This window comes from Vanessa tameamea, chromosome 12, assembly GCF_037043105.1.
Source record: "Vanessa tameamea isolate UH-Manoa-2023 chromosome 12, ilVanTame1 primary haplotype, whole genome shotgun sequence".
Classification (NCBI taxonomy): Eukaryota; Metazoa; Arthropoda; class Insecta; order Lepidoptera; family Nymphalidae; genus Vanessa; species Vanessa tameamea.
This window is the reverse complement of record NC_087320.1, coordinates 9,063,958-9,077,022: the sequence shown is the minus strand read 5'-3', so window position 1 is coordinate 9,077,022 and position 13,065 is coordinate 9,063,958. Positions and strand designations below refer to the sequence as shown.

The 13,065-nt window shown below is 29.7% G+C and overlaps 2 protein-coding genes across 6 annotated transcripts in view; both read right to left on the bottom strand.

The window, feature by feature from the left end:
- Positions 1-821, bottom strand: part of LOC113392942 (peripheral plasma membrane protein CASK) — a 279,017-nt gene extending 278,196 nt beyond the window's left edge. For all 5 annotated transcript variants that reach the window (XM_064216400.1, XM_064216401.1, XM_064216402.1 and 2 more), the window contains exon 1: positions 307-821. In XM_064216400.1, the coding sequence (XP_064072470.1) occupies positions 307-365 (59 nt within the window). In that variant the 5' untranslated portion in view covers positions 366-821. The remainder of the gene's footprint in view (positions 1-306) is intronic.
- A 783-nt stretch (positions 822-1,604) lies between these two features.
- On the bottom strand, positions 1,605-12,319 carry LOC113393024 (anosmin-1). The gene is made up of 10 exons (XM_026629717.2): positions 12,137-12,319; positions 11,485-11,706; positions 6,276-6,462; positions 5,529-5,727; positions 3,830-4,014; positions 3,496-3,638; positions 3,226-3,367; positions 2,851-2,992; positions 2,207-2,282; positions 1,605-1,786 (listed from the first exon to the last, which is right to left on the bottom strand). The coding sequence occupies exons 2-10, from the start codon at positions 11,638-11,640 to the stop codon at positions 1,616-1,618; spliced, it is 1,401 nt and encodes a 466-aa protein (XP_026485502.2). The 5' UTR covers positions 11,641-11,706; positions 12,137-12,319; the 3' UTR covers positions 1,605-1,615.
- Positions 12,320-13,065: the final 746 nt, after the last annotated feature.

The window sequence follows — 13,065 nt, the reverse complement described above, 5'->3', positions numbered from 1 at the left end:
AATTTTGGAATATGACCTAAATTGTCTGTGTTGGTAAATCAATTATGGCCTACATGCTTATAATTTCTAATTATTAATTTAGTTTTAAAATGTTTTTCTGTTATTTACCTTATAATTGTTTCAAATTGTTATTGAAATCGAAAATGCATTAAAATATAAAAGTGGATTCTTATAAGAAATATGATTTGATTATTTTAAATAGAGATTTATGATTATTTAAAGGTATGGAAGTATATAATTAAACAGTAAACAAATTATTTAAGGTGATTCAATGATATATGAGAAGGAGTCTTAACTACTACTTACTTGCCAATAATTTCACATAGCTCATACACATCATCGAACAGGACCTCGTCTTCAGCCATTTTTACCACTAACACAATACACTATATTTCAGAAAAACGCGTAAAATATCATATTCGCGTCGCCTCAACCCCGAAAGTTAAAAGGTTACGCCCAGGGTCAATTTATCTAAATATTACAAGTTCTAACTTTATATTAAACACTAAATTATACTGGATTTAATTATCTGGTGCATTCGTTACAAAATTAGTACAATAAACGGTGATTAGACGCAAATTGTGCATTATAAAAAGGTGAAAAACTGCGTTTATTCGCTCATTTTTTCCAAAACTTGTAAATACGTTTTATCACAATAAAAACATCGACGTTGAAGATATACAGTAAAAGATTATTAAAATTACGTGCACACTAATTAATATTAGAATAAAAAGTTAAATCATCGTAAAATAATTTCCCATCTCTTATTTTCTATTTACTTTTGACATTTACCAAGGGTTGCAAGCTTCAACTGTATGGATTGAAGTTTGAACCTGGCATTTCAATATTGTGTTGCCATATAATAAAAATAGAATACTCATTGTAATAAATGTTTTACCATTTGCATCGTTTTGAGTTGACATTCTACATTTTTGTAATTATTTTATCTACATACACTCAACTTAACTTTTTTAAATGTTATATTAGCGATACATAAAAGCAATAATCTGATTTAACTTATTAGGAATGGGTTCTTTTAAAAGCTCGAGTTGGTAGTCATTTTACTAAGCATGCGCAATGTACTCATTACAACAAAAGCTTCGATGCTTTATAATTTACACCGACAAACATATTAGTAAACTCAAGGTCATTAAAATTTTATTTAATACAGACAATAATTCGGGAATAATAAAAATAATAGATTTTTAGAACATTTATTACCATTTTTTTATGTAATTCAAAGTTATTTTAAGCTTACGGATAGTAAAAAAATATTATAGATACAATGTACATACTACAGCATCAATACATCTTTTTTGTTTTTTACTTACAAATTCTCTTATAAAATCAATGGCATATTTTTTATGTTAATACTATTTCTATATTGAATTTTATAACAGTCTATTTTGAATATTAGTCTAGAATTAAATAAATATACATCTCTTATTTTACTAATTTAAAAAACTACAGGCGATTAATGCAATAGTGTCCCAAAAATATTTAAGTAAAATAATAGTCAAGGGTTTCATTATTTTTTTATTTTTTTTTTGCTATTTGTCGTGACCAGATTTGGGCCATATCACACTTAATAGAGCCACAAGTAATTTTATAATATTTACTGAGTTTTGCAAGTAACTGTTGTGCTGCTGACTTTCTTCTTGAAATATTCGCACTGGGGAACGGTCAAAATGAATTCCGAATCTGGAGTTTTCGTGTTCCAGGACCTATTAATGTTGACTCTGTACTTGCATTTATAATCCAATTCGTAAATTTCAAATGAGTTTTGCTGAAAATAGAGATAACAATTCAGTATAATTGTATAAATACAAATTAATTTAATCTTTACAAAATAAATAACCGTAACTTTACTGTGTTACGTTTCCCTAAACATAACAACGGCTTACAGTCGCTTAGACCCTGACATTTAAATGATTTGAATACCTATTATAATAATCCTTATCTAGTAATCGATCGTTTTTATTTTAATCATTATTCTACCTACTACTCTGTTATCTCGTATCGTAATATATAAATTATACTTACTCTAAAATCAATAACAATGAGCAATACTAGGTATATAGGTATACTAGGTATGTGCCTTAACATTATAGTACCTACTTTTAGATATATATTTTAATTAAAGTTTCTTTTTTTACTGTTTCCATACATTGGTAATTGATTTAATTGACGAATTTAATTTACAAACCTCGGTAATTGCCGATAACTCCTTCAATTCCTTAACTGGGTGTTGGCATGCTATGATTTTCCAATGCACGAAATACCTGTAATAAATATATGTAAATTAGTCAAACTAACGATCCTAGTTTTTTTTTTTATAAATTTCATGTATCTGATCATACACAGTGATTTGGCAAAAGTGCTAAATGTAATCTTAATCTTGTAAGAGTTAGACCTCTCGTTCGTTTTTAGTACAATATTTATTTAAGTAGGTATAACTATTGTTATCGATAGTTTATGTAGAGGTTGACTTTTAATGTACGTAACAATAAGGGGCAACCTTGTTAACAAGTACCAAGAATATAGTATTTTATATAATTTCACAATACGTATTTTTTTATGAAATTGGTAGGTGGACGCTCAATTATCTTGATGGTAAGTGGTCATAGTTGTCCGTAGACGTAGACACTGTAAGAAATATTATTTCTACTCCGTAATACGCCAACAGCTATGAGAACTAAGAAGTTAATACGTCCCTTGTCAAAGTACGTCACTCACCAAGGCAGTCGAATATGTGATGGGTGGTACCTACGCAGACGGGCTTGAACAAAGCCTTACATATTTACATAGCCATACAAAGTATTATGCGGCAGGTAAAAGCAATTTGTTTACCTTTTACGCCCTTTGGGTTGAAATCCGGGCTCCCATGAAATTTTCGCTTTAATTTTATGGTCCAGCCATATGAATTTGTTCAATTTTACACCCTTGATACTCTTTTCGTCGTTTCTTTTAGTAAGAGCTTCCGGTGGATGTTCTATGAAAAAATAATTGTTATTACAAACATATTATCACGGTTATAGTTACGTCGGTAATATTCGTTGCTACATATGTACGTTTTTTAGTGGTAAAAAGTTTATAAATATTTAAACGCACTTATTAGGAAACTTGCGTGTTTTCCTGCTAAACTTTTCATGCAATTATATTCCAATTAACCAAATAACTAAAACATGATGTGTGTATGAAATTGTATAAAGGCGAATTTTTTACCTTCTGTTGCACTCGTGGTATTATAGAATATAGCTGCTTTGTCACTTCTTAGTTTCCCGAGACCGAATAAACTAATTGTTTGGACTTGAAGGAAATACATCGAATTAGGTTGTAAGTCGCTAATTTCTACATAGGTTTGATCCTGAAATTATTTGTTAATCGGTACAATAAATTAAATTAAACTATAATAAGCAAATTAATTTTACTTTAACTTAATGGAAGATTACAAATAATTTTTCTGCAATGATGAAAGACACGCGAGTGACGTACCTTTGGAACAGTTTGGTGATTTACAAGCACTGAATCCAATTCTCCTCCTAACCCTCGAACACGTCTGCTCCAGAAAACTTTATAACGCATTACAGGTAAATCAGAACGAGGTTCTTTCCATTCTAGTCTTACTGTTACTGTTCCTGAGAAATTAATACTATCGATGACACACAAACTTACATATACCCTTTTAAAATTAAAAGAAATAAAAACGATCAAAAACAAATGCTGGTAACTAGATTTTCATAACAAATATTATAGAATATCAACATTGTTTTTTTATGTTGGAGTGAAAATTATTATGTAGTGATTGCATAACTTCTAGCGTTCTTACCATTATCTGATCGCACTGGTAAAACTTTAAGTTTCTTAGGTGGAGGCGGTGGCCTTGGTCCCTTACGTGGGGTGAACGGAGAACTTGGTGCAGAGTATCCTCGGGTACCGGACGAACTAACGGCAGCTACACGAAAACGATACCATCGACCGGGTTTCAGAAGATTTCGGAGAGATACTTTTGTCCTAGATATAAATATGTTTTAAAGCAGTAAACAAAATATAAATATTATTGGCAATTAAGTTTATAATTAAAATAAATAATTACACTCAAATATTAAAAATTCGGAATGATTATCCAAAAAAATGAACAACAACACAATTATTACTATCAAACATAGCCTTTGCTAAATAGTAATCGACCTTTGGCAAAGAATACAAAACCTCACTGAAAATATAAGCTAAGATCAATTTGATTGACGTTGTACCACAACGAGTTTAAACAAATATTTAACAAAAAATTGTTTTCAAAATTCGTTTCTACGAAACTACCAGGTACTAAAGCAAATGGTTCGATATGATCTGTTTTGCAACATGCATCATCATTCCGGTTAATGCACGCAACGAGGAAAAGTGTATAGAAAGCAATTTTGCATTTAATGACCACTTGTGTTTTAATGAAGAATGTCATTTAGCACTTGAAGATAGTAAAAAATACTCTTCAGTCATTTTTTACTTAAAAAAATATCCGATGTTTACAGATGAATGTATCTAAATAATATACATAAAACGAATAAAAACGGCAAATGAAAGAAAACGAGTTTACTATGTGCGCATACATTTAACCCATTTTTGATATGACTCAAAGAAGTAAATAATTTAATTTTTTATCTCTATTAAACTTACATCTGATGAAGAAGAAGAAGAAACACATATAAAATATATACTTTTTCTAATTAAAGCGGCCATTATTTGAACTGTTCTGTAATTACATAGTTCTAGTAATTAATTAAATCAAAGTCAATTAACGTATAATATTAAAGTGGACTTACGTCAAATATTATATTGATTATTTGAAATCCACAACACCAAATCGTAATTTTTACACATATACGAAATTTTTCAATAAGTTTTTATAATTGATCATAATCTTGTAAACAAAGGAGAATAAAGAAGTTAATAACACGGACTATTTTTAAGGCTGGTATCCGGGTTCGATTACCGATTCAAGTGTCTGTGCCGGAACTGGCATAGTAGCATGTTCTCTGTTATGGCTTTATGAGTGTTATTTATGTCCATGCTGTTTCTGACCTTCATACAAAGTAATACATTTTGAAATCTATCAATCAGACAATGCATTAATAATTTTGAATGTTCAGAGACAACGTATTGAATTAATAATGATATTGCAAAATATGTAAATATTTTTTTATAAAAGCACAAGTCATATTAATTTTTTAAATGATATTGGTACAAAGTTATGTACATATAAGTACATTTGATAGGGGAAATCCCGAATAAGACGTTTTAATAAACGATAAGCAGTAGACAATATTTGTACACTTGAGGTGTGATCAAATAGACGTAAATCTGTGACGTACTTTGAATATTTTATGAATGAATAAAACCCAAGCAAGCTTCGTACGTAATTAGCAGAGCTTCTTAAACAGTTAAACAAATGCCTTTAGTTAAAGAAATATATAACATTAATTTACCAATAACAATATTTTACTTTCAAAATCAGACATTAATTTTCTTACTTATTGGTTCTCAGTATAAGATTCCAATCACCAAGCCTTTCTTCTTCATACTTTGGTCCTAAATGATGTTGTTCTTCTAAAATGTACAAAACTCGACCTGGAACTGCTCTTGCTGCGTCCCCTACGCCGTCCGACCACTTAATCTGTACCGCCCGGCGTCTTTCTTTTACCTCGTCCATCGCTGGGAGAGCTGGCAGGCCTAAACATAAATATCTAATTTAAAGAGCAATGAATTATTAATATTTATTTCATACCGTTCTTAAAATTGACTTAGTTTTTTTACATACAATTTATAATAATTTAGAAACAGATTAAACAATCAGTAGCTTTATTTATTTCTAATCATATTCATTAAAGTAAGCGGTCTACTTTCTGACCTACATATTTTTTCTTTCTTAAGCCTTATTTGATTTAACTCCATTGAGCAATGAACTACTTTCTGTTAAAAGATTAATAAAAATAAACATTTTATCTTTCTGCAATTGAACAAAGTATTTACTAGAAAATATATCCTCCTCGTGTGACTAATTGACCCTTTTATGAATGATATTGCAATAACATAGTAGTTAATTCAAGTGCATTTATTTTATCGATTATCTTGGACTAGATATTCGCAAGTGATAAATATTTGTTAAGGCAATAAAAATGTTAATCGCTTTCCACTTAACTTTTAGCATGTTTATGTATATATGATGTTTAGAAACCTTAGTAAAGTTATCCAGACTTTCATTTATTACTGATTATTACCTGGTAAGTTCAAGAGGTCTTCAGGTTCACTGCATATGGAACTACAGCCATGTTTGCAGCAACGTTGAGTACCATCACATTGTGAGTCCTGATTGCAGGCTTCAACACAAGCAGCCATCCATCTAGGATTGTCTCCATCGGGGCAAGTTCCTGGTTTTCGTTCTTGGGAGCGACATGTTGAGCGACACTATTTGAAAAGATTTAGGATATTTTTGTATAATTATATAATTGGAGCTATAATATATTTAACAGAGATTCAGAGTGGATAACTAATCACAATTTGAGAAAAATCGTATAACGGTTTTTTGTCGAAATAAATCATAGAGAATTGTTCGATATAAATACGTTTTAAAACGTACGAAACGTATAACAAATATTGTAATAATATTGTATATTGCGAAATTCTTTCCATAAAGCCTCGTTAATCGGTTACGCATATTTGATAAGAAAACATGTTCAATTCTTCACTTATTAGTGTTTGGAAGTTGAAATTACTAACGAGTAATAATTATTGAGTACATGTGAGAATAGTCTCACGCTTACGCAAACAAAAACAAGATCTCTCTTTTAATGAGACACAGTTCAACAGTCAAAGGTAACACAAAGAATTTTTTCGTTTTTACTAATCACACTTCTTATATGGTATAGTGGGAATCTATTCAAACTATTCTCTGCGCCATATTTTTAAGTTTATAAGGACATTCGAGCAAAATGACCACCTGAAGGAAAGTGGATTTCACAAGTCGTATACTGGCACTGTACCTTGTGCCTAAAATTGCACGGGCATAGTTACTATTCAAATCGGAAGACAACAATACAACATCTCGTTTTAGCGGTTGTAAAACAGTTGGTAAATGTATGGTATCCACCGAGACTGGCCTTATTATGGCCCTAGATAATGATTAAACAATGTTGTATAATATATAATTATACTCAAACTGGTTTGCGAATCAATTTAAGCCAGCTTAGTTATTAATTATACCTTTAGATCAACAAAAAATATTTCATAGCATATAAATAGGTGACAAGACGTCTTAATGAGCTATCTCGTTTGTTTTTTACAAATCTTTATTGTCACAACCAAAAAATACAATAGATAAGCTATATGAAATGAAAAAAAACGAAGGACAATGGTTTGAATGAATAATCTTAAAATGAGAATCTCATTATGCAACAGAAACGCGGGATTAAAACCAAACATTAGCCATCGTAAAGCAATCTTCGTAGAAAGCCCGTAAGAACAAGAAGGTACATTCAGCGTCAGACAGGTTCATTAAAAGAACATAATTAGCGTCCTCGCATTTAAAAACATAATGGCTCCTTTGAAGTCCTACGTGACCCAACTACGAAACTACCTTCATAATTGTGATCCTTACTCCCACAGCATAAAGCCTACTTTTCAATAAACCACAAGTCTCATTAGAATTTAAGAGTAAATTTGGGGGTCCGGTAAATACGGGTACGTGATGTGATCCTTTAATATGTACTATTTTTTTTTCTTAATCAAAATGAAAGCATAGTTAACAAGAATAATAATGTCTGGTTCTATTAATAAACATTTGTTAATATTCTTTAATAACTACAGAACAGCGAGATCGAAATTGATGAAATCGATTAGATACAGTTTATTTAAACATTGTAGAAACTATTTCTAAGTTATTATTTTTTTAAAGGGATATTATCAGAATTTTGTCGTTTATTCATCCTGCATAGATTTTTGCAGTGAATTTATTTCTTTAAATTTCGCAGACTCTGAAAACACTTGCGTTGCTTTGACTTACTAGTCAGTGAAAAATAAAATCAATATGTTATGTAAAAATTAAAACTAATCCATATTCGGCTAATATTCAGTTAATTTACAAGTTAAGCAGGCAAATTGAAATTGTGAATGAAATCCGCTCAAAATATAGACATATTTTGAGCTGATTTGAATCACAATTATGTCTAATATTCATACAATTTAATAAATAACACTAAAATGATCACTAATTTAATCTCTTTATACTAATAATAAGACAAATTATCGAATATTGTGTGACAAAATATTGATTTTTATTTTTAATATTTTCAATCGATAATATCTTGACAGAGTCCGAATATTTCATTCAAATTTATTATAAAAGAAAAAAAAAATTTGAGGCATGAACCTGTTCCGTTATAAGTAAAAAAAAAAAAACTGGCAGTCAAGCCTGTGTGGGATTTGTCGCCGAAGATTTCGTATGACTTATTGACTTTTGTCAGTAGCAAAAATAGGACAGAAAAAAGCAATACTTAATAAATAAAATAAAAAAAACAAATGAAAAAAGTAACAAAATAAACTGCAAACCTATTCATGCAACGGATGTTTCAAGTTTTTGTTGCATTTTATGTCATTCTCATAATCATTTTTATAACCTATACAGCGTTCCTTATTTTATTACGTAATTATATAGTATTACTAAGAATCATCAGTACATTTGTATATCTTTGTCTAATTTGACGCAACCGGCCTTTTAACGATTGATCTAAGTATTTTATTTTTAGTAAGTGCATTTATATACAAACACAGTAAACGAAACGTTTTTGAAAAACGAATTGAAAACTCGTATCCTTTAAAATTAAAAGGAGGATATAACGTCATTGTATTAACTTATAGCTCAGTATCAGGTGTACCTACTTGCCCATATCATTATAAAAACCGATGAGTTTCTTTCGCCAATTTTTCTCAGGTCCTGGATAATTTAAATTTCGAACCGCTGTTAGTTTTTTTATTATTAAACAAGAAAGCGGTTTTCTTCTTCATCAAACATAAAAAAAATGACTTTGATTAATTATTACGTTGCGAATTTATTTGACCCACAAATAACTTGAAAAAAAGGGATATTATTTCAGTATTTAGCTATGTAATTTGTTACGAAAATATGTTTATAATACTTTTAAATATGTTTCTTTATTTCGATTTTATTATTAATAATTATGAACCCTAAAAATATTTCAACAAACCTGGTAATTCAATATATATACAAGCTCTGATTTAATTAAGAGTGGAAATAATTTACTTACATATTAGCCATTTTGGCGATGATAAACATTAACAAATTAATTAATATAGAGCATTTTCTATTTGAAATAAAAGAGTAGGTGCGCCGTTTTTTTAAATAGTTAATAGACAAAATGTTCGAATATTTAAATATTAAACGACTGTTTTAATAATCAATGCTTATTAGCCATATAAATTATAGATGGAGGTAAATCTTTTGAATATTATTATATAAAAAATATACATACATAACACCATAATGGAATTACCTACTTATATAAAAACATACGAAATAATAAAAGTAATAATTTTCATAAGGTGTAATTTGTTTTGTGAACGGTAATAAGTTATCCCTTGTGTATGAAAAACTCCTGTCTATTAGGTTTAATGAGAGTAAGCCAAATTATTTGTAACAGTTGAATCAAATGAGCATTAAGAATGCCAGTAAATTTCTGTTTCACAATCATAAGTTTCTGTAAGTGGGTTAAGTCAGAAAACAATTTTATCATCGTACTATGTTATTAAATAAGTTTATTGTAAGAAATAACTCACCAATTAAAGGAAATAAAATCTATCAAATCGATCTCATAAATTACACTAATTTGATATTATAAAATTTAATTATCCTAAATCAGAATTAATATTCCAAATACACGTTTTTGCTGTCCATACATAGATACTTATATTTATATAGATACATACTTGAATTCTAATTATGTTAGCTCTATATTCAAACTAGCAACAATTGGAAATTCAGTTAATTATATTTCTATCCTTTAGGAAATTAACTTCAAAGTGCAATAGGCTGGCAATATTTGTGGTGGAAATCGGTGACCTCAGCTATTCATGGTCAGTCATTCAATAAATGAGACTATCATAGAATGAGACGATCATAGAATGAGACGATCATAGAATGAGACGATCATAGAATGAGACGATAGAACTAGACAGATTTTAAGCAGCCCAGAAAAGGAGGCTCACATTCGGGATGTTCACTGACAATATGGTGCGGAGGTATCGGGATCACTCTTTGAGACGAGCTTGATCGCATATGTTCGAGAAAATACAGAGAGAGTCAGAATCGAGGAAAAACCCAGAAAATCGGCAATAAGATGGGTTTCTCCAATATCCTGACTTCTCAAGGTAGGGAACTCTCCAGTTTTTCCCAAAGCGTATGGAACACCGCAACTGATCTTTGCACCGGACGGCCATTGAATGGTATGTAGTTGGTAGAACACCGCATAACCCGAATTCCCACCTAAAGAGGCGGGTTAGTTTTCCCACACGTAATGAAAAACGCAATATTTAATGTGTTATTGGTAATAAAAAAAAAGATTATTCAACTATACTAAATACGTAAAACAATGAATTCGGCCATGATTCCATAAACAACACAAAATCTCAATTATAATTACAACCATTTCTTATCTTATTCCAACTTTTAAATTTTTACAATTATTTTCGTGTATATCGTTAATTTGTCTAAAATTCTCATTTAAAAAAAAATATGTGCTCAATTAAAAAAATTACATAAGGATATTATAGACACAGGGCAAGAAAACTGAAGTGACAGTTAAATTACAGTTAATAGAATATTACCTATTAAGGAAGAGAAGGATTTGGCTATTACACGAGACATTAAATGTAAAAATATTAATTTTAAATGCATGTTGCCAATAAAATGCTGTGCAGTAAATACTTCTTTATATATACTCTATATAATAAATATTTACACAAACGAGAAAATACTACAAACGTGCGTAGAAAAAAAATAAGTATCTATTGCGTTAAATTTATAAATAGGATTTTAATAAAAAATAATTTGTAATTTTAAATATTTTGATAAGAATAAAAGACTGATTATAATCTATTATGATTATAGCCTTTATATAAATTTAATCAGATTTTTAAGATGCATACTTTTATTTAAAATTTTATTCAACATTTTTATTATTTTATATATTTTTTATAATATAATTTTTATTATTTAATAGTATAAAGAGGAAAAAATTGTTTGTTTGTAAGAAGGCGGCAATCTTCGGAATATTTATAATGTTATGTATACATAATATTTATATAATATAATTTTCTTTATTAATAAGTTGCACCCGAGCGAATCTGGGGTAGGTTGCTAATTTTATATGACGTAATTTAAATTGAATCATTATTGTATAATAAATATAATCTTACCTGAGATTTCGTTTCCTTGCTTGCATCAATGCATATCAAGTCGCAACGTGTCTTCGACAATGGATCTGTTTGTAATCTCAAATACCTTTTCGTTTTCGCTAAAGCTTCGGGCATCAACAAAACCGCAAGAAATACCAAAATAATAATCGATTTCATTTTGATTAAAGTTTTCCTTAATAAATCTTATTCGATTATTCTAGTCTAGACGATTATTTGTAACATCTGTAAAAAAAAAAAATCATATCTCGCCTTAATGAAAGGCAATAAAGTCTGCGTAATGACTAATAAACACAGACATCGTATAATCTAACTAGATTTAATAGCGATTAAAGATTTTTATTTCAAAGAATCATTACAGGAGATCTTAAAATTGTATTGCATAAAACGAAACATGGGGCTAGTTTTATTTTTCATTTAATTAGGCATTTGCATACATCGTTGTCTTTAACGTAGATCTTAAAATATTCACAATTTAACACTTTTTATTCTTTAATTAAAATTATTGATTAATTTAAAAATAATGTTACGCGCGTTAATTAATTCCTGGCGATAATACAAATATACTTTGCGTGTCCAACTTAAAACACAAGAAAGCTTTTATTGTTTTTATTTTTAAATAATTAAATATCACGATTTTTACAATGTTAATCACCTCATCAAATCCGAAATCATTCATCGATGAGTCAATATTTCCAAATCAACTGGACAATATCTCATTTCGATCTCAAAGAGTCATTGAACCGGCGTTTTATCGTGAGTGCGTTGGGTGGCAGCACGTTCACAACGTTTGAAATACGCGGTACGACTGAGTGCGCGTACGCATCACAAGCAACTTCGTGTCCCTACTTCATTAATACTCATCGCCGATGCTTTCCTGTACAGCTATGACGGAAGGTTGCTTCTACCAAGCCGGTTTCCTAATTAAAAAATGAATGTCGTCTTCCTACTGGTAGCGTTTTGATGTTTTCAAATGCAGTCATTAACTTCTGACGTTTGTTTGTCTGAAAGATTTCAGGCGTAAGTATTTTTTTATAATAATTTATAAATGAGGGTGTTTTCGGTATAGTTTTTACTAAACATTTTATTTTCATAACTATCATATCTAATATGAGTCTAACTTATTAAATAATATAGTTTTCTTTTAAACAAATACTATTTCAAATAAAATAGCATTACTTTTTTAGAATATTTAAATCGGTATTTCTTAAATGTCTTTCACGTTCTATTCTTGAAAAAAGAAGAGTACGCATTTGGGCCCCGTTATCGGACGATCCTATCAATCCGTAACCCACGAAAGGGCGATTCCAGAGAACAGAAGCACTAATTAAGCTCTCGAAGGGCATCCGGCCCTACAGCAATCAACCGGTCGTTGCTACTCCTGGTCTTTGTGATATATACGTATTTTTTCCTCTTTTTCTACTCAAAGGCACGCGGCTAATGAGACAGTTTGTTTTGTTGCGGTTCGCTGAAATCTAAGCTAATAAATTATTATACAATGTTTTATGTCGCACGTTTGTCACATTTCTCGATATGATCAAGCTATTTTCACTTCTAAGTTATTCAATTATGGTTTAAATTTCT